This window comes from Narcine bancroftii, chromosome 6 (genome assembly GCF_036971445.1).
Source record: "Narcine bancroftii isolate sNarBan1 chromosome 6, sNarBan1.hap1, whole genome shotgun sequence".
NCBI classification, from domain to species: Eukaryota; Metazoa; Chordata; class Chondrichthyes; order Torpediniformes; family Narcinidae; genus Narcine; species Narcine bancroftii.
In genome coordinates, this window is record NC_091474.1 from 172,679,582 (window position 1) to 172,705,383 (window position 25,802).

A 25,802-nucleotide genomic window follows, 5' to 3' on the forward strand; every position below is an offset into this window, starting at 1 on the left:
AAAAAGTGTGTCTTGGCCATGAAATGTACATTCCATTCCACAATCTATTTAAACAACAAATGATATGTATTTTATATATGCACCAAATTAATTCTTACCTATTGCGACAAAAAAAAACCCCTCTTCACTACTTACAAATGCAATGCACAAAAGTGCGAGTCACGCAGTATCTACAGGAAGCAAAGGGTAACCAAGGAGTCAGGCCTGAGCCCTTCATCAGGGTATAAGCAAAATGCACACAGGCACTTGAATAAAAAGGTAAGAGGAGGGAAGAAGAGGCAGAGGCCAACTGGTGGGAGGGCAGAAGAGAAAAAAAGCTGAGGCGATAAGGGAGGGAACAGCTTTCTGAATGGAGAGGGAAGGGGGTGGTATGACAGAATATAGATCTGTTTTTGGGAGATAAATTGTTTTTAGTGCAGGTCACATACAAACACTTTTAAACAAATCTTAGTTAAAATACTGGCGCTCTGCTAATGCTAGACATAGTGGCCCCAGAACATTTGCAGAACCTTTGGAGAGTGCCCAAGAGATTTCACTAATGGATTGTTGTTTACAAAAAAGGAAACAGATAAGAGAACTTGTCGCAGCCACATTCTGCCTGGAGTGGTTTTGCAAACAGAGAGAGTCAAACAGGCCTTTTCTCTCACAGAGAGAGAGAGAGAGAGAGAGAGAGAGAGAGAGAGAGAGATTAGTTCTACAATCAGCAGCAGCAACTGGGACTAGAAAAGGACAAGCTGGCAAGTTTATGGAAAACCCCATTCAGTCTGGTCAAAGCCCTTGTGGTTCATGCAAGAAGAGAGGACTGACTGTCTAATGTTTCACTTGGAATAAGAAAAACAGAAAAGAATTCTGTGGTGTCCTGAAAGAAAGAGGTTATCATCTGGAGAACCCTGAAGGGGCAAGTTTCTTTGGCAAGACAATAAAGTGGCTGATTAAAAAAGCAATCAGTTGTGGGTGTACAGCTTACCACAAATCTCTCTCTGAAAACTGACAAGAAACTTCCTGAGCAGTAACCATTTACCTTTCAAACACCAAAGCCTGGTGAACTTTATAAATGTTAAATTCTGTTCACAGTAGAAGAACTGCCTGCAACCAGTGAACCGGAGAAGTGAAATTGGATTGTGAATCAAAGAACTTTTCTGACTTAAACACACATTACACACATGTGTGCTTAGAATAAGAAGGGGGTTAAGTTAGGTTAGTTAAGTCAATAGTGATAAGTTAAAGTTTGATTCTGTTTTCATTTTTAAAGATAATTAAAAACAACTTTTGTTTAAGTAGCCATTTGTCTTGGTGAATATCTATTGCTGCTGGGTTTTGGGTCCCTCTGGGCTCGTAACAGGTAGAGAACTGGAGAAAAAAAGACAAAGGGATGGGGAGACCTAATGGAAATTGACAACATCTGGTTGAAGAGTGCCCCGATGGAATACAAGATGTTTTATTCTCCAATCTGTGGGTAACTCGGTTTGGTAGTGTATGAGGCCATGGATAGAAATGCCAGCATGTGAATGAGGTGTGGAATTAAAATTGACTGGCAACTTGGAAGTCCATGTTACAGAGCAGTGCTCAACAAATTGATCTCCCAGTCTGCTCCATTCCCTCAGATGCAGAGGAAACCACAATGAGTACAACGGATGCAGTATTCAAAAGTGAAGTTAATTCCACACCCAATTCCCTCCCCAACATATGGTCTCATGCACTGCTAATCTGAAGCTTCTCACAGATTGGAGGACCACCTAATATTCCATCCGGGCACTCTCCAACCCAATGGCATTAACATTGACTTCCAGTTTCTGTTAAACCTCTCCCCTTCTATTTCCCTATCCCTCTGCCTCCTTTCCTCCAACTCCCCACCCTCTTTTCTCTCTATTCAGAGCTACCCCCTCCACTCAGACCTAATTCTCAGGTCTTTTCTCTTCCTTTCCACCCATATCCACCTGTGACCTCTTGCTTGTTGGCCTGTACTCCTCCCACCATTTTATTGAGGTGCTTGCCTTCTTTTTGCTCACACCTCGATGAAGGGCTCAGACCAGAAATATTGGCTACCCTTTAATTTCTATAGATGCTGCAAGACCAGTGGAGTTTCTCCAGCACTTTTGTGTATTGCACAATAATCACAGTGAATGCAGACTTTCCTGTTTACACTATCAACAATCCTTGTTGCAATACATTTGACTTTGATCTCAAAATTACTCAGCACATCAATTTTGTGATGAATTCATATGCCTTTCTCAAATCAATATTTTCAATTTTGCTATTTACACTTTTGGTGAGAAGAGACTGTTATCTTGAAACAGGAACCAAGGATGCCGAATAAAAAGTTAAATTAACTTTGATTCATATTACTAAATATCTTGATGAGCTTCATTAACAATTGAAAAATTCTCTAACTGATTTTGTTTCAAAAATACAACTTAAATTATGTGACCCAATCATTCATCACTCCACGAATATTTTCCACGTTGAGGGGGGGAAATAACCCTAATCTGACCGTAAGAAACAGAATGATCTTGTCAAATCTCAAATAACAGAAGCAAATTGATCCAATGCAGGGTGCACAATTTACGCTGATCAACATTTTCAGATTGGGAATGAGAAAATCAAATTGCGCAACTCTTTGGCCATAGGTCATCTTGAAATCTTGTAAGTCAGCATTAACAATATGTTTCCTTTGATACAGTATACCAAAGTGCTGTGGCAACTCTGCAAGTCACTCAAACATCCAAATGAAGTACCACATAGACAATGTTTCAGGTCCAAGCACTTTATCAAGATTGTGGAAAATCTGGCAGATGCCCAAATAAAAAAGGTGGGGTGGGGGAGGGGAGAGAAAGACGAAGGTGGAGAGGAGGGGAAGGACAAATAGCACAGGCAAACAAGGAAGAGGAAACAACTGGATACAGGTGGGAGGGTAAAAGAGAAAGAAACTGAGGTGACAGTGGAAAAGGAAGAGGGCAAAGCTCTTTGATAGGAGGAGGGAAAGGGTTTGGGAGCTGGATGGAGGGAGAGGGGGGTGAGGGACAGACATCAGGGGAGGGTGTTAACAGAAATTGGAGAAATTGATATTGATGCTATCTGGTTGGGGACAGGCAACATAAGTTTTGTTCCTCCAATGTGCAGGTGACTCAATTTAGCATTACATGCAGCCACGGACAGACATGACAGAGTGGTAATGGTGTGTGGAATTGAAGTGGTTGGCCACTGCGAGGTCCTTAATTTAGCAGCAAACACAGCAAAGGTGCTCAATGAAATGATCTTCAGTCTGTATCCAGTCTTCCTAGATTAGAGGCGGCCATATCAGGAGCACCAGATGAAGTAAATGACTCCTGCAGCTTCACAGGTAAAGTGAAGGACTGTTTGAGACTCTGAATAGTGTTGAGGGAGGAGGTGCAAGTATAACTTCTTGCAGTCACAGGAGTAGGTACCAAGGGGGCGATTGGTGAGAAGGGATGAACATATGCGGCAGTCGTGGAGGGAGAACCCCGAAGGAAATTGAGAAGGGAGGTAAGATGCGTCTGCTGATGGGATCCCACTGTGCTGGCAGAAATTGAAGAGTATATGTTGAATATGGAGAATGGTAGGGTGGTAGGTGAGAATGAGGGGAAGCAGGTCCTTGCTGCATCTGTGGTTGGGGGAGAGAGGGAGAGTAAATATGTGAGAAATATGAGATACTGATAATCCTCATTGCAGTGCCTCGTTATCGATTACAATCATTCCCTTTAAATGCCAGATACCAAACATCGGAACCTGCTTAATGAACACCCCCCCTCCCCCCCACTAAACAATTACTGAAAAGCAGAGAACTGGAAAAAATTTTAAAACTTACTGAGAGAGACAAAGAAAGTCATTAGGAAAGAAAAGATGAATTATGAAAGGAAATTGGCAAATAACATACAAAAGGATACTAAGAGTTTCTTTAAATATATAAGTAAAAGAGAGACAAGGGTAGATATAGGCTGATTGAAAATGAAGCTGGGGAAATTATAATGGGTAACAAAGAGATGGCAGAGGAACTAAATGGATATTTTTGTGTCAGTCTTCACTGTGGAGGACATTAGCAATATACCTGATATTCAAAGGTCTCGGGATTACAAGAAAGATAGTGCTTAGTAAGCTGAATGGTTTAAAAGTAGATAAGTCTCCAGGACCAGATAAGGTGCACCCACGGGTTCTGAAGGAGGTGGCCTTCGAGAATGTAGAGGCATTGGAATAGATTTTCCAGAAATCAAGACAAGGGTATGGTTCCCGAGGATTGGAAGGTTGCAAATGTAGTTCCACTGTTTTAAAAAAGGAGGAAGGCAGAAAAAAGGAAATGATAGACCTATTAGTCTGACTTCAGTAGATTATGAAATCGATCCTCAAGGACAAGATTATGAAATCGATCCTCAAGGACGAGATTATGAAATCGATCCTCAAGGAGGAGATTATGGAATCGATCCTCAAGGACGAGATTATGGAATCGATCCTCAAGGACGAGATTATGGAATAGGTCCAAGCCAGCATGGTTTCATGAAAGGAAGATCCTGCCTGACCTACCTCATGGAATTTTTTGAGGAAATCTCAAGGGAGAGGCTGTGGATGTAGTGTATTTGGATTTTCAAAAAGCCTTTGATAAGGTGCCGCATAAGAGGCTGCTTAATAAGATGAGAGCAGATGGAATTACCAGAAAAATAATAGATTGAGTAGAGCATTGGCTGATAGGCAGGAAGCAAAGGGTGGGAATAAAGGGATCCTATTCTGGTTGGTTGCCTGTTTCTAGTGGTGTTCCGCAAGGGTCGGTGTTGGAGCCGTTTCTTTTTACAATGTATATTGATGATTTAGATTGTGGATTGAATAGTTTCATGGCAAAATTTGCAGATGACACCAAGATAGGTGGTCGTACGTAGTATAGAAGAAATCAAAAGCTCACAGAGACTTGGACAGCTTAGGAGAATGGGCGAAGAAATAGCAGATGAGATATAATGTTGAGAAATGTACGGTTGTGCATTTTGGTAGAGGAAATAAACAGTCAGATTAATATTTGGATGGGGAGAAAATTCAAACCTCAGAAATACAAAGGACCTTGGGGGTCCTCATGCAAGATAACCTGAAAGTTGACTGCCAGGTTGGATCAGCGGTAAAGAAGACGAATGCTGTTGTCAATCATTTCAAAGGGGATTGTGTAAAAGAATAAAGAAGTGTGTTGATAAGACTCTATTTGGCACTGGTGAGACCTTATTTGGAGTATTATGTGCAGTTTTGGGCCCCATATCTTAGAAAGGATATAGTAAGGTTGGAGAGGGTACAGATGAGGCTTACCAGAATGATTCCAGGAATGAGAAAGCTAACATATGAGGAACGCTTAGCGGCTCTTGGACCTTATTCATTAGAATATAGAAGAATGAGAGGGGATCTCATAGAAGCATTTCGAATAATGAATGGATTGGACAGAGTAGATGTAAATAAGATGTTTCTCCTGTTGGTGATTCAAGGACAAGAGGACACAGTCTTAGAATTAAAAAGTACCAATTTACAACAGAGATGAGGAGAAATTTCTTTAGCCAGAGGGTAGCAGATTTGTGGATTTTGTTGCCACATTCAGCTGTGGAGGAAGGATCATTAGGGGAATTTAAAGGGGAAATTGATAGGTATCTAATTAGCCAGGGGATCATGGGACATGGGGACAAGGATGGAACTTGGAACTAGATGCAGTTTAGCTCAGGGAGGTTTCACAGAGCAGACTCGATGGGCTAAATGGCCTGCTGCTGTTCCTTTTTCTTGTGATCTTGTGAATTAAATTTGGAGCCAAACACACCCTGCTGGAGGAACTCAAAGAGCATCAAAGGGATAAAAAGAATTGTCGCTATGGAGCCGAAGCTCTTCATCAGGACTGAAGAGTTTCAGCTCGAAATGTCGACCAAATTTTTTGCTCCCACTGATGCTACTGGACCTGCCAAGTTTCTCTCGCAGATTGTGCTTGGCCTCTGATTCCAGCATCTGAAATCTTCAATTAAATTGTAATATTTGGGAAAAAAAGGTAGACTCAGAGTTGTACAGTGCAGAAAAAGGCCCTTCAGCTCACCTCATCTATGCAGACCAGTGGGCTTATCTACACTCAAAGACATACAGCTCAGCAACATGCCCTTCCAGACCACAATACATGCCCACCCAAAATATCGCAGTTAACCTACAATCTCCATAAGTTTTTGAGGAGCAGTAGAAAACCAGAACACCCAGAGGAAACCCATGCAGTCAGAGGAAGAACATACAAACTCCTTACAGACAGCACTGGATTCAAACCTGGGTCACTGGCACTGTAATAACGTGCTATGCTATCCATGCCATGCATGTCATTCTCAAGCAGCTTGCTTTTTACATCTGCAATATACCCAATGCTGCAAGGCACAAATCTCAGTTTTGTTCTTTTGGCAAAATGGATATCACATGCTTTCTTTCTCGTCCCCAATCTTCTACTCTCTTTCATTAAAGCAAATTAAAAATTCACTGTTATGCACAACTTTAATCGATGCATTCTCAGCTAAATTGCATGATACTTTAACTCAGAATCTTAAGGTTAAGGGTTTGCTCACAAGTTTTGCAGGATATCCCATTGAATTTTAAACCCCACAGCAATGCCACCAAAAGCAGATTAATGTGGTTGTGCATTCTGATTTCTGTGGACTTATTATGGCTGTTGTGATCCCCTACATTATAAAAGTAACCAATTCATTAGTGGGCCAAAAAAAATAAGAACAAATTTTATACTGATTGCTTTCTCTTCTGAATGATTCCTTGTATTTGCTCTTTATGGCATGAATCCATTGTACATTTCAACATTTCAATCATACATACCTTGTACTTTTGTTGGTGGCAATGGCTTTTTTGGTTTCTATAAAGACACATGAAATCAGAAATTAAACAGTGACTACAGGACTTAACTGCTCCAGTACAAGTGCCTAAAAAATTCTTTTGTAACTTAACCCTTTCAATTTTTTGTTTCATGTATACAGTAATTTTGCTTTCATGATTCTGTCAGAAAGTTGAATGGCAGAACTTAAAATACAAAAATAGCATCAATAATCAAGCAAATGGAGGGCAGACTGCAAAAGTTAAAAACAATGATGTGGAGTTATTTTTGCTGCAGAATGAGACAAATTGAAAGTGAAGTTCAAGATGACAAAATGGGGAATAACCAAAATGCTGGAAGAAATTAGCTATTTAATGGGGAATAACCAAAATGCTTGGAGGAATGAGCTATTTAATGGGGAATAACCAAAATGGGGAATAACCAAAATGCTTGGAGGAATGAGCTATTTAATGGGGAATAAACAAAATGGGGAATAACCAAAATGCTTGGAGGAATGAGCTATTTAATGGGGAATAACCAAAATGGAGAATAACCAAAATGCTTGGAGGAATGAGCTATTTAATGGGGAATAAACAAACTGCTTGGAGGAATGAGCTATTTAATGGGGAATAACCAAACTGCTTAGAGGAATGAGCTATTTAATGGGGAATAACCAAAATGGGGAATAACCAACATGGGGAATAACCAAAATGCTTGGAGGAATGAGCTATTTAATGGGGAATAACCAACATGGGGAATAACCAAAATGCTTGGAGGAATGAGCTGTTTAATGGGGAATAACCAAAATGGGAATAACCAAAATGCTTAGAGGAATGAACTATTTAATGGGGAATAACCAAAATGGGGAATAACCAAAATGCTTAGAGGAATGTGCTATTTAATGGGGAATAACCAAAATGGGGAATAACCAAAATGCTTAGAGGAATGTGCTATTTAATGGGGAATAACCAAAATGGGGAATAACCAAAATGCTTGGAGGAATGAGCTATTTAATGGGGAATAACCAAAATGCTTTGAGGAAATGAGCTATTTATTTCCTGAAAGACAAGCAGCAAAATAAACGAAAGGGACAAAGGAAATCTAGAAATATGGAAAAGTCTATCATAATTTTCCCCTTTTTATTTAAATTGTCCAGCACTTTATTTCATTTCAGAAAAAATAAGCTGCAAATCAAGGGAACTTTGCTAAATAGAGCGTTCATTATGAATCCCCTTTCATATTATAGACGTAAGGGGAATATGCCTGTCTCCAATTAATACATGTTTCATCAAGCCACAAGTTATTTTATTCCAAAGTTAATTTCTTTCCATTGGATGTTGGACTTCAAGGGACCTTTGAAGGCATTCTTCATTAATAAATTATATAAATCAGGTTTTAAACTTATCAATTAAATAAACTTATTTTATTTTCTTGTTATTTACTGCACATTCAATGATAAATGACTATTCCGTGCACATTTCATCAGGGATGTCAAAGCACAGAACCACAGATGTCCAATTGTGCAATCCACAACGGAGTATGGGTGGACAAATTAACACAATCCTAGTCTTCGAAACACCAATCTAATAATCTTTCTGTTGACAGTTTATCTGATCATTCAATTATTTAATTTTTGTCACTCCCCCAAAAAAATGGATGCTGCATCTGCCCACAAAATACCAGCCAACTACAAGGAGCTTAAGATGCCCCAAGTGAAACATGAAAGTCTGCACGTGCTGTGATTGTTGTGAAAACACAGAAACCCTGAAAGAGCTCAGCAGGTCTCGCTGAATCCATAGGATCTTTACCTCCCACAGATGTTGCGAAACTTGCTTACTTCCTCCTCAATATTTGTGTTTTTAAGTCAACTTGAGGATCATTCATATTTCTACAGGAAGCTACTTTTAAAAATTGAAATATATTGATTGGCAACAGCTTCATTTCCTGATTAGTCACTGCAACAACTATCTGCAAAAATAAGCACTCTTGCTGCTAAGGATGCAATTTTCTTGTTTGCTAATGAGAGCAACAAAACCACCTGCTCCTTTGCAAAAACACACAAGCGATTATGAGCGCAAGAAATCAATGCTAAAACAGAGCTTCTGCAAGTACGATGAGGAAAAGTCCAGACATGGCACACATTCGTCTCATGGAGACAGCAACTGGGGAATAAGACAGAAATAAATACTTTCTCAGTATGCTGAAAATCCAACTGGGAGCATCCTTATTAGAGTAGAAAGTCCAGAATACATCATGAGAGAAAAAGGAGCAGGCAAATTTAATAGGACTGAAGGGTGGAATTTTCCCTGAACTTGGTGACATCCATCCTCAGGTCACTAAAGAAGTCGCTGCAGTGGATACATCGGTTGTAAAATGCTGAACTTAATTTCTGGAAAGATCCTAAATCTCCATTAAAAAGGAGTGACGCAGAATGCAAGGGATTGTAGGCAAACTAAACAACTTTTACTCTTCATGAGTAAACTGCGGGAATTTATTGAAGGATGATCAACAGGATGTTTGGAAAATCATAATTCAATAAATTGTGTGCAATGCATTGGAAGGGTAGATGAGTGTTTAACAGAAAACAGGATCAAAGATGGGTCATTTTTAGGTTAGCAAGCTTAAGCTCTGGCGTGTCACAGGATTAGATGCAATGTGCCAATTTTGCTGACAAAAGGTGTGGGAAAGCAAATTGTGAAGATGAGATTGAATTTTCAAAAGAATCAAGAGAGAGTACAACTCTGATTATCCAAAATTTCAGATAATTTTTTTTGGGTCATTTTTTAAAAATGCCCAGTAGCACCAGCAAATCACTTGTAACAGTGTTTAAACAACAATAAGAAGGGAAGGCTTTTTAAGCATTAAAATAATGTTTAATTCTCACCAGAAAATTGCTGACCTCCAGCACTGGGAGTCTGAGGTTCCCACGCCTGCCGCCGGGAGCCCGAGGTCTCCACTGCCATCAGCAGTCCGACGTATCTGCTCCTGCCGGACGGAGCCTGGTGTCCCTGCTCTAGCCGGCAGCCTGATACCCCCAGTCAGTTCACTTCCAGAAAAACATTTGGATAAATGAGCATTTCTGATTTGTTTTGGATATCCTCATTTATCCAAACTTTAAAGTAAATTTTTGGTTAATTTAGGATTTTGGATCATCAGAGTTGTAAGTATTTAAGTTTTGGCAAAAATCGGCCAAGTGCATTGTTTAGAATTTTGAGGTTATCCACTTATATACAAATAGAAAATATGAATTTTGTTCAAACACTACAGAATGCTGCAATATAGAGCAAAACAGAGGTACAGCATTTAGGAAAGTAATTTTGAGCATTATTACAGAGGGGAATTTTTGTTACATCTGTACAGTGGATTGGTGAGGCCCCATCAGTGGATTGCACAGTCCTCCCTCCATTCTTGGAGCGATACACCCATAATGGACTTGGTATTTTACAGATGGTGTCTGAATTCAATTCACTAGGTGAAACAATCATCTTATGAGAACAGCTGAGCCAATCAGAAGAATAAGAGATGAGCCTGTTGAAACATAAGATTCCAAAGGGACCTCACAGGGTAGATACTGAGAGGACATTTCCCTTTAATGGAAAATCTAGAATTAGGTGGCATAGTTTCAAAATAAAGGCTGTTCATTTCAGGAGATGAAGAGGTATCGTCTGTTATGAACCTCTAAATTTCTCTGGCCTTGATGACAGCTAGTGCTAAATAAATCATTGAATATACCCAAGGTCAAGACTGAGAAATCTGTTCAGTGGGAGAGTTAAGGGCTAAAAGAGTGAAATCAAGACAAAATCATGTTCATATTGAATGGCAGAACTTCTGGTATGACTGACAACTAACTTTATGTTCCCTCTTATTCCCACAATGGGTTCCAAGAATTTCCACATTTAATTAGCATACTTCTGCTAGTTCCTGTTACTACCTACCAGAAAGTCGGAAAAGACTTTTTGAAGCTGTCTTTGTTCTAAAGTCAAGGCTCAGCATATTGTTAATGACAGAAGTTCAACAAGTACATGTAGTTTTAAAATATACATGTATTTGATGTACATGAAGAAATGCCTTCATGAGAATTACACAATCCTACAAATTAAAAGTAATTTGACAATTGAAAAGAGTAGACAATTTTGCCTGAAATTCTCTTGTTCTTAACACTAATGTACCTCTCTTCCACTTTCTGAAACCATGACGACAAAGTTGTCTGGGAAAACCCCTTGCTTGCCATTTAGTTCTCCTTTCCACCATCCCTTGTCCCCGGTTTCCTACAAAAAATGAATGAAAATTAGAAGTGATACAGATTGGGTTACAGAAATGAAATCCGAAAATAATTTAAGATCTTCATGTCTCTATTCAATGGCCTGAAACATAACTTTTGCCAAATGGTCCTTTGGAGAACCAATGGAAATTTCTTTATGTGTGAGCTTGCCATGGTTAGGACCTGACAGTGAGCCCGTGGGCAGCAAAACTCCATTACTATGTGCCAGCTATGCATGATATTTATGCAAGTAGTTTCCACGGTACTGATGAAGTTGAATGGAAAAACATGTACAGGGAAAGATAACTATTTAACTAATTTCTCCCTTAAATGTGTAAAGAAATTTTTTTTATTATTTAAATCCTTTTGGACAGATTTTAAAAGCCATTACAAAGACCTTCAAAAACCCAACATAGCAGCAAAGGGGAGGGTCTAATTAAGGACTTTTTGCTGCTTGCAGATCTTCCATATCATGGGATGACAGTAAGCAAGGCCACCAGCTGATTGAATTCAAAATGAACTTTCAGGAAATACGATGGTATTGAGTAGCAGGAGTAAGTCTAAACTCCAACGCAGCAGCACACCAGGTTTTATAGATAATAATCTCAAAACTGCCATCCCCTGCTGAAGATGGGTGGATTGGCATAGGAGTACACAAGAAAGGATTCTCGGCAGGAGACAACATCCACTGATCTGTGGATGGCTCACACTGTGCTATTCAACTCCAGTTCCAAATCGCAAAGTATCCCATTCTCATTATTGATGAGTGTCCATTTAATCAAAAAGCAAAAGACCAGCCAGCACAAACAGTCCAAATCAAGTTTACAAATTAAATCATACAATAATAGCCTAATCCAGTAAAAAGTTAAGCAAGCACCCTTTTATACTCACCTGCTACCTGGCTGGCATCGACGGTAAGTGGCCATCCTTTTCCAAAAGCTCCTAGGAACTACAACATGACTAATAGAATGATATTTTCTTTCACGTGCACAGAGATTGAACAGCCCTGTACTTCGAATACCCTGATGTAAACAGCGATTCCCTTTAAAAATAGCTTGCTACCAAGTAATGTTAAAGGCCCTGGAGTGGTCACATGCAGGATACAATCATCATATTCACCCCAGGCAGATCCATGCTTCACTGAAGCCAGTCTAACTGAAGGCCTCACAGTAATTGTAGTAATCTGACCAGAAGTCGGATGGCTGCAGCACATGGCAGAGTCTTTTGCAAAACACAATGACAACAGTCGAAGCTTAAATTTCCATTTGAACACTCAGACACTGGGATGTTACTGGTTGTGCTATAATGACTGTTCCATGGATAATCATCAGGTGTTGCATCATGGTTGGATCCAATTCCTAAAGAGCTGGTAATTACTTGTTATTTGGAAAGAAAATAGGGTTCCAGGTACCTTGCTGTTGAACATAGGCTTTTGATCAGGTTTGTTGAATTGCCAAGTCTTTCAGAGGCCTGTTGACTTGTCTAAAAAAAATATTGCAGGTAAGTACAGCTGCTTCCTTCTATCAAGGTCAGCTGGAATTTAGATATGCAAGGGTATATTGTAAGGGTAAATTTAAAGGGCACAATTCATATAATTCCATCTGGTAATTTAATCATTGGAATCCCAGTATCATTTTGGTAGATCTCTTCCTAAAGCCAATAAATCCTTCCTAGATTGTTATGACTGAAATGCTCGAAGTACTACAGATTTCAGGTTTTGTCCATTTCACCACCTAAGAGAGGAAATCTGCCATTTTTACCCAGTCAGGGCAATATTTGACTCTGGACCTACAGCAATATGGTCAACTCTCAAATATCTTCTGAAGTGGTCAGAAAGCCCTCATGTGCAGTAGCAATTAGGGATGCAACAAATGGTGATAATTAAAAGGCTGTCGGTTGCTTCCTCCCAATTTGTGTGCCCACCAATATCCAAGCTCTTCCGATGGTCAGGCAATTTCTCACCCCATCATTAGTTCACACTCAACTTTAGATTGATGATTGCCAAGGATATGCTAAATTGTGTGGTACAAACTTTCTGCAGTATTACACCCAGACTGCAGAGTCTCAGATTGGAGCACTGCCTTTCCTGGTTTATTTGCTTTCACTGTTTTCTGATCATCTGTCCAAAAGGTATCCTGACCTCTTGCAGCTATTTTTCATCTTCTCCCGCAAAGCCTCAATACCATATTTGAATACCCTGAAGTCAGCTCATTCCTACATCGTGATACTGCCATGATTTGACTGACTTCCTGCACAACTTCTTTACTCAGAGAGTGGTTACTGTGTGGAATGGGCTTCCGAGAAAGGTGGTGGAGGCAGGGTCAATTTTGTCATTTAAGAAAGAGTTGGATAAGTATATGGATGGGAGGGGGATGGAAGGATATGGGCAGAATGCTGGTAAGTGGGATTAGAGGAGGGTACTTGGATCAGTGCGGAGTAGAAGGGCCAAATCGGCCTGTTTCCGTGCTGTAATTGTTATATGGTTATATTATTAATCATTAATACAGACAAGAAACTGAAATTATGAAGATTAGCAGACAGCCAGAAGTAGCCAAGCTGTGCAATTTGCCATCAACAGGTGTTGAGAAATCGGCCCTGGGGTTCCTTACAATTTCCTGGCTATAGAATTTAGTCCTCTTGATCTGTCTGATAATATTACAGATGGATAGCACTATGGTCCCCAGGATTACTTACCTGACTGCACACTGTTTAGTGGTCATACTGTGTCAGAAACAAATCATCCCAAGCATTATGTCAGAAGCAGTTTAGTTTTAACAGCCCTGGGAATTTGATCACTGTGTATGGCAAAGGGAGTCAGATAAATCAGTGATCCAAATTAAAGCATTGTGTAATACTTGATCTTAAGACCATCAACAGATACACTATCAACTCTCATATTGAGAGATTTTCCAACAAAGTATTACAATTTGTCAACTTGATTTTTTTAAAAAATCCAAGACAAATCTTACCTTACTGATTAGCAGAATTTGATCGCCCTCCTTAATGCCAAGTTCATCAGAATTTGTTGCTTCATATGCAAAAACTGCTTTGCAATACTCACCTACTAAAGCAAGTGTACAAGATAGGAACGTTAATGGAACTAATTATGCAAGCTTAAAGTTAATGAATTAGTTAAAATTAGTATCTTAATTTCTCAGATTTTCAAATTTTAAATTAAAGAATAACAAGTAAAGCATATGCTTCTAACAGGGTAGACAACAAACTTGATTAATGCTTGCATTGGGGGCAGTGCAGGAAGAGCTGTGGAAAGCAGACTGCACCTTTGTTACTTAAAACTAATGATTGCTCCATTGACACGTAAAATTCTGAAAGGTGAGTGGAAAAAATGCAGAGATGACGTTTCAGCTGGTGTGTAGAGATTTGGGATCACAGTGGAAACTGATCACGAGAAGAAAAGTTTCTTCACTCAGAGGACTGTGAATATTCAGAACTGTCTGCTCGAGAGGCTTGGGATTCTCAGTTCTGAGTACATACAAAAACCAACATTTCAAAATATTACACGCATCAAAAAGTGCCCTGCAAATTTTTTTTAAACTGGCACGAATGATGGAACAGGCTTCTATTATTTAAACATATTTGGTTCCACAATTACAAAGGGTTCAAATTATAAATTTATCTTTGGGAAAGAAAATTGCATCTCTTCAATCTATGGTCCAGAAAACATTTGCTATTGGACAAATTTTGCATAATTATAGGACAAATTAAACTTGTCATACTGCGATGCTGCTGACACCAAACTGAATCGATTTCATCATTCCTTTGGACCTATCATTAGCATGGAAAGGTGGGGGGGGTGTGGGGGGGTCCCAGTGCATAGACAACATAGACTTCCATTATCAATTCTGTCCTGGCTTGAGCCCTGGAGAGGCCACTCCAGCTTCGCTTTATAGTGGCGGACAAACATGAGTCAAACCAGTGGCTACCAGAGGCGCAGTACCCAAGGTCAACAACACCAATGGCGGCCACACACACACAAAATCCCTCTACATTATACAGATACCACACCAACTGTGTTGATTGATGGACCTCCTGTTGAGATAAACTAAACTACTTTGCCAATATGATCCAAAAGTCATTATTTGTTTTAATATTAGCATTTAAGTGATTGACCAGACCCACATCTACCTGCCTTTATCATAAGGCCACCAATCAAAAGGTGTAAATTATTCTTAACCATTTAACCTCCTTTAACATTATTTGTAATTCATTTGAAATGTAGGAAAATTACACAACACAAAAAGATTTAGGATGTAGATTTATCTTTCACTAGAATAATTAGGACATTTGTTGGAATGAATCCAAGCTGCACTTAAAAGTCATGGTATGATTACAATTTGTTGATAAAACACTAAAAAAAGCAAACTCCTAACAAAAGTTGCATAAAATATAACTTTTGCTATCTACACTATCACAAACAGGTGGCAAAACACTTACACGTGCTCAAAATCCTTTGTTCACAGAAATCAAAACTTCACCAAATAATAAACAAGATGGAAAATACAATCTTATAGAAGAAAGTTTAATTTAAAGAAAACAATTTTATTATAAAAAGAAACCGGAAGACCACACCAAACACTAATAATTCAATTTTATAAACCTAACAAGCGATTCTCTCAAAGGCTGCAAAGCTGCTAAACAACAAATTCAAAGAAACTCAGCAGCAAAAGATCAATTCACCAGTGCAAACACACAAGATTAAAATGGAAAAATTCACTTTCTATTTCAGGATTCTCCTTCCACAATAACACATTTGCTGTAATGCATCCAAACACACTCTGACAAAGGGCTCAGGCCCAAAATGTTGGTTATATCCATTGGCTTCAATAGATGCTGTGTGACCCTGGCGCGGTTCTGCAGCACGTTTATGTCTTACCCTCCCACTTTCAACAGGTAAGATTTCAATTTTTTCTCTTGACTAACATTGCTTCTAACTTTTCATCTGGATAGAACAACAGGGGCAGGTGATCAGAAAAACTGAAACACTCGAGCAGCATATTTTATTTTACCCACAACAGAGTGCATTCATAGAACACGACTGCACAGTACAAGCACTTCAGCCCTCAATATTGTGCTGACCTATATACAGGTACATAAACATTTATCCGAAATTCTGAAAACCGAAACCTCCGAAAACCAAACGTTTTTTCCATGGACGTTGTCTGCACACCAAAGCTCGCGTTTGGCACCAAACATGACCCAACGCAACTTACCCCCGTCTCAGTGCAGAAGAGAGCAGGCAGTGGTACCAATGCAGGGACCGAATGTGGGCCACAAGGAGAGAGCAGGCTGTGGTACTAGTATAGGGACTGACAGCAGGCCCCCGGGAGAGAGTGGGACAGCAGGACCAGCTCGGGGACCGACAGTAGGCCACTAGGAGAGAGCAGGCAGTGGTACTTGTATAGGGACTGACAGCGGGCTGCTGGGAGAGTGCGGGACAGCAAGACTAGTGCGGGGACCAACAATGGGCTGCCAAGAGAGTGCAAGCAGTTGTACTAGTATAGAGAGCAGGCGATGGTACTAATATAGGGACTGACAGCAGGCCCCCGGGAGAGAGCGGGACAGCAGGACCAGCTCGGGGACTGACAGTGGGCTGCCGAGAGAGTGCAAGCAGTTGTAATAGTAAAGGGAAAGACAGTGGGTAGCCGAGAGAGAGCAGGCAGTGGTACTAGTATAGGGACCGACAGCGGGCCTCTGGGAGAGAGCGGGACAGATGACCACCGGGAGGAAGTGGGACAGGAGGACCAGTGCGGGGACCAACAGTGGCAGTTTATTTTTATAAAATGTTTTTTGCTATAGCTAAGCTGCTTTTGTTTGTAAATTACAGCAGTATATCACCTTCCCCGCCCCCCCCCCCCCAATCCAGAGATCATTCTAGTTGAAGCGTGTCTCTGTTTTGCATGAATCGGAAATCAGTGCAATTACTTGATCAGAAAAATTCTAAATTCATAAAAGTATCTAGTCCCAAGGGTTTCGGATAAAAGATTATGTACCTATATTCCTACCAAAAAAAAATCTCTTTTTATTTCATTCATGTGCCTGTCTAAGAGTTTCTTAAATGGCCCTAATATTTCAGCCTCCACCACCATCCCTGGCAAGGAATTCCAGGTAGCCACAACTCTCTGCGTGAAGAAACCTATCTCTCCTGTCTCCCCAAAATTTTCCTCCCTTCACTACGTGCACATGTCCTCTGGTGTTTGCTGGGAACAAGGCACTGGTTGCCCAGCCTGTCTTTGCCTCTCAGAATCTTGCAGACCTCTAGAACCATAGAACCACAGGACAATAGGCCCCTCAGAAACAGGCCCCCCCCCAGCCCTTCAACTCCACGGTGAACTATTATTTCCCCAGTCCCTCTGACCTGCACCCCAACCATAGCCCTCCATACCTCTCAAATCCATGTACAGGTGCTCCACAACACATGTCGGGGCTATGTTGCGGCAAACACAACATGTCGAAAAAATGTAAGTCAAAAAAGTACTTTTTTGATACGTTGTTTACAGTGGACTCGCTCGCGTGGCCATTGCAGAGACTGCGAGCGTAGCTGAGTCAACATCACGAGAGTATGCTGTATGAAACTGCCATCGTCCAACATTGTGAGAGAGCAGTGTACCATATATTGCAAGCGCGGGAACAGATCCGAATTCAAAATTGAAAGTACAGATTCAAACAATCATAACTGAAAAATTGTAAGTCGGACCATCATAAGTAGGAGAGCACTTGTACCTGTCCAAATTCTTCTTAAAAATTAAAATTGAACCTACACGTCCACTTCAGCTGGCAGGTCATTCCATACTACTCTCTGTATGAAGTAGTTCCCTCTAATGTTCCCTCTAAACATTTTCCCTTTCACCTTTAACCCATGTCCTCTGGTTTGTATCTCACCTACCCTCAGAAAAAGCCTATCGACATTTACTGTATATACCTCATAATTTAAAAAACCTCTATCAAATCTCCCCTCATTCTTCTACACTCCAGGAAATAAAGTCGTAACCTGTTTAACCTTTCCCTGTAACTAAGTTCTTGAAGTCCAGACAAATCCTAGTAAATCTTCTCTGCACTCTTTCTATATATTGGAATCTTTCCTGTTGTAGGGTAACCAAAACTACATACAATGCTCCAAACCTGGCTTCACTAATATCTTATACAAATTTACCACAACATCCCAACACCTATACTTGATACTTCAATCTATAGAGGCCAAGATGCCAAAAGCTCCCTTCACAACTCTATCTATCCATGATACCACTTTCAGGGAATTATGTATCTGTATTCCCAGATCCCTCTGTTCTTTCATACTCCTCAGTGCCCTACCACTTTTCTGTGCATGTCCTTTCTTGGTTTTTCCTTCGAAAAAGCAATCCTTCACACTTTTAAATTTAATTTTTTAAAATTTATACATACATCTCAGGCCATTTTGGCCCATGAGTCTGTGCCCCCCTATTTACACCCAATTAACCTACATCCCTGGTACATTTCGAATAATGGGAGGAAACTGGAGCACCCAGAGAACGTACCAACTCTACAGACAGCATGGAATTCAAACCCCCGTCTTGATTGCTGTAAAGTTGTTGCATTAACTGCTACGCCAGCCATGCCACCACATTATCTGCATTAAATTCCAGCTGCCATTTATCAGCCCATTTGTCCAGCTGGTGCCAATCCCTTAGCAATCTTTGAAAACCTTCCTCGCTGTCCACAACACCTCCGATCTTTACATCATCTGCAAATTTGCTGATCCAATTTATCACATTATCATCTATAATCAATGATCTGGATGATAAACAATCCATCACCGATCCCTAGTGACAGGCCTCCAGTCTGAGAAGTAGTTATTCACCACCACTCTTTGGCTTTTCCTATGTAATCATTGTTAAATCCAGTTGAGCACTTCCTCATGAATACCTAACATCTGAACTTTCCTGACTAAACTTCTAAGTGGAACCTCGTCAAAGGCCTTACTAAAATCCATGTAAATAACCTCCTTGGAAAAACTCTACAAAATTGGTTTAACACCAGCTACCATACAGAAAGCTATATTGACTATCCCTATTCAGTCCCTGTTCCCTAAGAACATCTTCAATAACTGACATCAAGCTCACTGATCTATAATTTCAAAGCTTACTTTTGGAGACCTTTTAAACAACGGACTAACTTGAGCTATCCTCCAATCCTCGGGAACCACACCAGTGGCCAAAGACATTTTAAAAGTCTCTGCCGGAGGTCCTCTTGTGGATGTGGATTGTTAGGGAAGGCAACAGCATCCAATCCCTGACTGCTTCATCTGCAAGAGGTGCATCCAAATGCAGATCCTTACATAACCATTAGGGACCTGCAGCTGGATGAACTCCAGATCATTTGAGGGGGTGGGGGGCAGAGGAGATGAAAAGACGTCACATTATCTCACCTCGGAGGCAGGAGGAAGGTGGGTGAGTGACAGTCAGGAGAGGGAAAGGGAACTGACAGTCAGTGCAGGGCAGTCTTGTGGCCTTCCTACTTCTGACTTCCACCCACACTGACTCAGTAGACACTCCTCCCACAGTTCAAGATTACAATTCTGTTTTTTTTTTCAAAAAACGAGTTTGGAGAGATTTAACTATTTGGATCCAGTTAGCTGCATTTCATTTGGTGGTTGATATTACTTTTCCTTTCTACACTTAGATTTACCAGAGCTTTTATTCAACCACTGGATTTTATCTGGACAGGTGCTGCTAAACTGCTTATTTCCTCCAGAGGGCGGTAGAACCATGTTATTGTGTACAGCAGAACTAAATGTTTTAGCTAGCATCCAAAAAACTTTTAGTTAGCCAATGACAGGTCACTTGCACAACAATAATATCTGATTACAAATCATGCATTTTAGAATTATTTCCTTCCTTTCAGACATTGCAATTTTTCATTAGTGAATGACACTTTCAGTGAATTGTCAAATTGTTGCGTTCTGTACCATGCACACTGCCAAATTTAGAACACTGTGATCAAAATTGTTAGCAGCTCATATCGAAACTGTTCCTAATACCTTTGTGTCTGGTTTCTGGTTCATTTTTCACAGTCTCTGTATTGCTTGCTGGGCTGCATTGCTGCAAATAAAATTGTATGTAATTGATGAATAGGGATAGATCAAAGCAGTTAGAACGGCACTAAAGATAAAACAATCAAGAGTAGTCAACATTCAATACACTAGATTGTTCTTCAACAAAATTTGCTCACTGGGTACTTACTCCTAGAATAATTCAATTATATTGGTTTATTTGCTCAATCGCTTTGCCTGTTACAACTCAAAAATTAAAATACACCTATGTGCCACTTAACATCCACAATATTTTCCATGAAATTGGGCGTTATGCAATGTGGACTTTATGCGAACACCATATTATATACTTAGCAAAGCTATATGGGATACTGTAGTGTATCTGTAAACTTTTTATTTGCAATAGAAATTGGTGTGGGGACCAATACAGGGCTTTGGGGAGAGAGTGGGGCAGTGGGATCAGTGTGGGGACTGACACAAGTCTGTGGGGAGAGACCCAGGCAGTGGGATCAGTTTGGAGACTGACATGGGGCTGTGGGGAGAGAGCTGAGCATTGGTATCAGTGTGAAGACTGATACGGGGCTGTGAGGAGAGTGCGGTGCAGTGGGATTAGTGGGACTGATACAGAGCTGTGGGAGAGAGTGAGATCAGTGTGGGGACTGATACAGGGCTGTAGGGAGAGCAGGAAAGTGGGATCAGTGTGGGGACTGATACAGGGCTGTAGGGAGAGCAGGAAAGTGGGATTAGTGTGGGAACTGATACAGAGCTGAGGGGGGAGAGAGAGAGAGAGAGAGAGAGTGGAATTAATTGGGATTAATACAAGGCTGTGGGGAGAGAGTGGGGCAGTCGGATCAGTTTGGATATTCAGTGTATAATTTCCTACAGCTAGCTATCACTTTTTCTAAATTCCTGCGGACTTGCTTGGATTAACTGAATTATGGGATCACGGATGTATATGCAGTTGGACATTGCTCAAACGGACGTTAAGCGGTATATACCTATATACCAAATGATTTATGGACTGAGTACTTCCCAGCAATGGATTCAGCCTATTTAGAGTAGCAGAGAATCTCTACTCAAGATGAAGCCTATCAAACAGACTATAGGTGTTTAGCATACTGTAACAACATAGGTGCCAGTTGTTCTTAAGTACATCTTTACACATGTGTCAGAGATATAACAGACTGCACATGCTGGAATCTCAAGCAAAATTAAACTGCTGGAGCAACTCATTAAGTCAGCCATCATCTATGAGGAAAAATTGATAGTCAATGTTTTTGGATCAAACCCTGATTCAAGACATAGTCAGGGCTTCAAACTGGTATGCCGACGGTTGATCTTCACCTCAAGGATGTGGCCTGATCTGCTGACTTCTTCCAGGAGTTGGTTATAGAACATAGAACAATACAGCACAGTACAGGCCCTTCGGTCCTCAATGTTGTGCCAAACCCTCCCTACCCCATAACCTAATTTTCTTTCATCCATATGTCTAAGAGTCTCTTAACTACCCCCAATGTTTCAGCTTCCACCACCAATCCCCGCCAAGACATTCCAAGCACCCTCAACTCTCTGTAAAAAAAATATACCCCCGATGTCTTCCTCAAACCTCCCTCCCTTAACTTTTTACACGTTCTCTGGTGTTTGCTGATCCTGCCCTTGGGAAAAAGGGGCTGGCTGGTTATTTTGTTTTAGATGAGGGTCTCTTCGAGGGTTTACTGATAGCATCCAATGAAGCCTTTATGCTAAATTTTCATTACATAAATTTTCATTACACATCCCCCAACAACTTTGCATCCCTTGGCCAATATAAGAAACTTCAAAAAATTTAAACAATGGTAAATGAGTTAAAATAAATTGCCAAATGTACCAGAGATTTTTTGTTTTTAAAAACTCACCATTTCCCACAAAGTTCAATGATAGCATAGTTGAATGATTCATTCTAAACAAATAATATTTCATGTTGTGCAAATTGTTCCTGGCAAAGAACAGCAGAAATAAGCATACCTTTTCTGATTTTTTATCCTCCAATTCAGAATTAGATAATCGTGATTTTAATTTCACAGAGCCTTCCTTAAATATGTCTCCAAAACCCAAACCACGAATTTTCTTTGGTTGGGATGTTGTTCCTGATGGGCTCTCGTTTCCAGAAATATCTAAAGGTGATGTTGGTGATAAAGGTCCCACTCCAGTCACATCCTTGGTGGTCATGTCTGTTGTAATCAGAAAACAAAATACATTTCATGTGGCCACTATTAATGTAACAAATTGATCTTCAAATAAAGAATACATGCAAAATGATCCTTCTGCAAATCAATTCACAAGTTAACACGACATGATGCTTTTAATTCTAGGTCTTGAATTCTTAAAGTTGAAATGCTCTTTGTAAAGAGCATTAGACAAATTGCCCGCAATGCTGAAAAAAGCAAATATCCCTTTCAGCTCATGCTGTCTCTGTGATTTTTTTTCCCCCCCCTTCTCCCACAAAAAAATTGCACAGCAAGGTATTACAATTGTACTGCTCTCACTAGAACTATGATGCAAAGCTTTGCTGGGGATGGGTGTGGGGAAAAGCGTATGGGTTGATGGAATGGTGGTGATGTATTAGTATCTTGAGGAATACTCAGTTTAAAGAACAAAGACCATAAGACATAGGAGCAGAAATAGGCCATTCAGCCCATTGAGTCTGCCTTGCCATTCAATCATGAGTTGATCCATTTTCCCCACTCACTCCCACTGCCCATCCTTCTCCCCATAACGTTAGATGCCCTGGCTAATTAAGAACCCATCAATCTCTGCCTTAAATACACCCACTGACCTGGCCTCCACAACCACCTATGGCAACAAATTCCTCCTAATCTCTGATCTAAGCAGGCGTCCTTCAATCCTGAAGTTGTGCCCTCTAGTCCTCAATTCTCCCACCATGGGAAACAACTTTTCTACATACTCTACCATGTCTTTCAATATTTGAAATATTTCAATGAAATCCCCCTTTATTCTCCTAAATTACAATGAGTACAGGCCAAGAGCTGTAAATATGCCTCATATGATGAACCTTTCATACCTGGAATCATCCTGGAAAGCCTCTTCTGAACCCTCTCCAACTTCAGCATATTCTTTCTTAAACGAGGACCCCAAAACTGCGCATAAGACTTCAAGTGAGATCTCACAGCATCACGCCCCTGCTCTTGTATTCTATTCATCTTGAAATGAATGCCAGCATTGGATTCGTCTTCTTCACCACTGACTCATCCTGGAAGTTGACCTTCAGGCTAACTATCTTGCATGAGGACTCCAAGATCACTTTGCATCAGGGTATTTTCAATTTTCTGCCCTTTTAGAAAATAGTCTGCCCTTTTAAAGACAATTCTGTCAATTGGAAAACCTTCAGTGTTGAAAACTTCCTTAAAGGAGAATGACCACAGACTATACAAAATGAAAATTTTTATATATAATTGAAGGCTAATTGCATGACAACTATTAAGTCAACCTAATATCAGTGTTTTAATATGTTAGGATCACACCATGCTTCTCCCTCAAATATAATACTCCCAACAGACTTTACATATCAAGTCAAGTTTATTCTCATGTGATTGTACAAGTACAACCCAGCTAAATAGCTTTTTCTGGTCCTCGGTGCAAAACATTTGGACACACAATCAATAAATATGCAGCATAAATATTTCATCTATATAATTAAATAAATATTGTTTCATGAACATGAGAGTTTCAGATGGTTAGTGTAAGCAGTTTCTTTCGTCGTTCAGCATTCTCACTGCCCATTTGAAGACATTGTTCCTCAGCCTGTTGGTGCTGGCTCTGATACTCCTGTATCTCTTCCCCGATGGGAGCAGCTGAAAGATGCTGTGTGCAGGGTGGAAAGGGACCTCAATGATATTGTGCACCCTCTTTCAACGACAATCCTGGTACATCATGTTGATTGGGGGGGGGAGGGAGATTCCAGTGATCATCTCTGCCACTCTTATGGTCCTGTGGATTGGCCTTCGATCCATTTCTCTGCACCAACTGTACCACAATGATGGAGCCGGCCAAGATGCTCTCGATAGAAGTCCTATAGAAGGTTGACATAATGGTGGCCGGTAGCCTTGCCCACTTCAGTCTTCTCAGTAAGTGCAGTAACTATTGCACCTTCCTGACAAGTGAGGAGATGTTGAGCGTCCACGCTAGATCACTAGTTAAGTGAAGTCCAAGGATCTTGGTGTTCTCCATTCTCTCTACTACAGAGTTGTTGATGTGCAGTGGAGGGTGGTCGTTCCTGGTTCTCCTAAAGACCACAATCACCTTTTGTATGTTGAGACACAGGTTGTTACTCTCGCACCATTTCACGATTTTCCATCTCTTTGCTATAGGGCAACTCATTGTTGTTGCTGATGAGGCCAATTTCTGTTAGAACTGGACCTGGCGATGCAGTCATGGGTCAGTAGTATGAACCGGAGTGAGCTGAGCATACACTCTTGAGGTGCATTATGGGGCTCGACGTTCTGCTACCAACCCAGACAGACTGGTCCTCAAGTAAATAAGTTCTTATCTATATGGGAATATGTAGGAAGAAAACTTAAAAAAAATTACATTTTATGATTCAATATTTTAAACCCTCATTACTGTACAACAAGTACCAACTATACTGCCACTAAAAACATCCTTTGGTTTGCTCAGTTCTTTCTCGCTTCTGACCAATTGATTTGTTATCAGTTCAATATGTTTAGAGGTTGGCTACATGCGGTCCTGAAGTTGGCAGAATCATGGCATCATGACAGTTCTGAGGAAACAAATTTGCTGAACAAATTAAACTCCCGATTTTACAATTCCAACTACGGACCAAGGCTGACATAAACTTGACCTCTTGCCATTGAAATGACATCAGAAGGAATATATAAACATGCCTCAAATTTCCACCTCAGGTTAAAAGATCATAACATCAAGGATTCTTCAATTAACTCCTCAGAGCTGGCTAGTATCATGGCCAAAAATTCTCCATTCAGATAGCCAGTTTATAAGTTGTCATGAGAGAAAAAAAACCGACAGACACGTGGTAGGCAGCTGGGAAAAAATCCTTGGAAACATACCTATGCAGGTCTCTCAACCTTAAATTTATTTTGTTGCCTTATTCAACTAAATTTATTAAAATAATTAAGGATTCATTACAACTCTCAATGCAAGTTTTTTTTAGTCCTGGTATATCTAATTGTTGCTATTTGGCTAAACATAGGAGAGGGTTGAATACCTGGAACTGAACCAATACTTCTTCTTTCCTTTGAAATTAACAGGAGGAAAATCGATCATGTTCTGTGACCAAATGAAATGCTACACTTGTGCCCACTCCTTCCTCTTCATCACCATTCGGGACCCCAGAGTCCTTCCAAGTGAAACAACATTTCTCTTGTGAATCTGCAGGGGCCATCTACTGCATCCGTTGCACCCATTATGGCCTCCTCTGCATCAGAGGACTGGACACAGACTGGGAGAATCATACCTTGATGAATGGGGTCAGGCCCAAAATGTTGATTACCCTTTACTTCCAAAAGGTGCTGAATGACCCGCTGAATTTCTCCAGTATTTATTTGTATTGCACTACAGTCACATCAACTACTGGTTTTCCTGTTTAACGTCATGTTCTATAAGAAGTGTGCGATTTCATTGGAATGCCAAAT

The 25,802-nt window shown here is 40.4% G+C and overlaps 1 protein-coding gene across 3 annotated transcripts in view; it reads right to left on the minus strand.

The window, feature by feature from the left end:
• The window catches only part of cd2ap (CD2-associated protein), a 187,673-nt gene that overhangs the window by 29,412 nt on the left and 132,459 nt on the right, over positions 1 to 25,802 (minus strand). For 2 of the 3 annotated variants that reach the window (XM_069886759.1, XM_069886761.1), the window contains 5 exons: positions 22,138 to 22,343; positions 20,122 to 20,182; positions 14,057 to 14,151; positions 10,996 to 11,094; positions 6,832 to 6,868 (listed from right to left, as the gene is read on the minus strand). In XM_069886759.1, coding sequence (XP_069742860.1) covers positions 6,832 to 6,868; positions 10,996 to 11,094; positions 14,057 to 14,151; positions 20,122 to 20,182; positions 22,138 to 22,343 — 498 coding nt within the window. The remainder of the gene's footprint in view (positions 1 to 6,831; positions 6,869 to 10,995; positions 11,095 to 14,056; positions 14,152 to 20,121; positions 20,183 to 22,137; positions 22,344 to 25,802) is intronic. The other variant, XM_069886760.1, reaches the window with a different exon arrangement.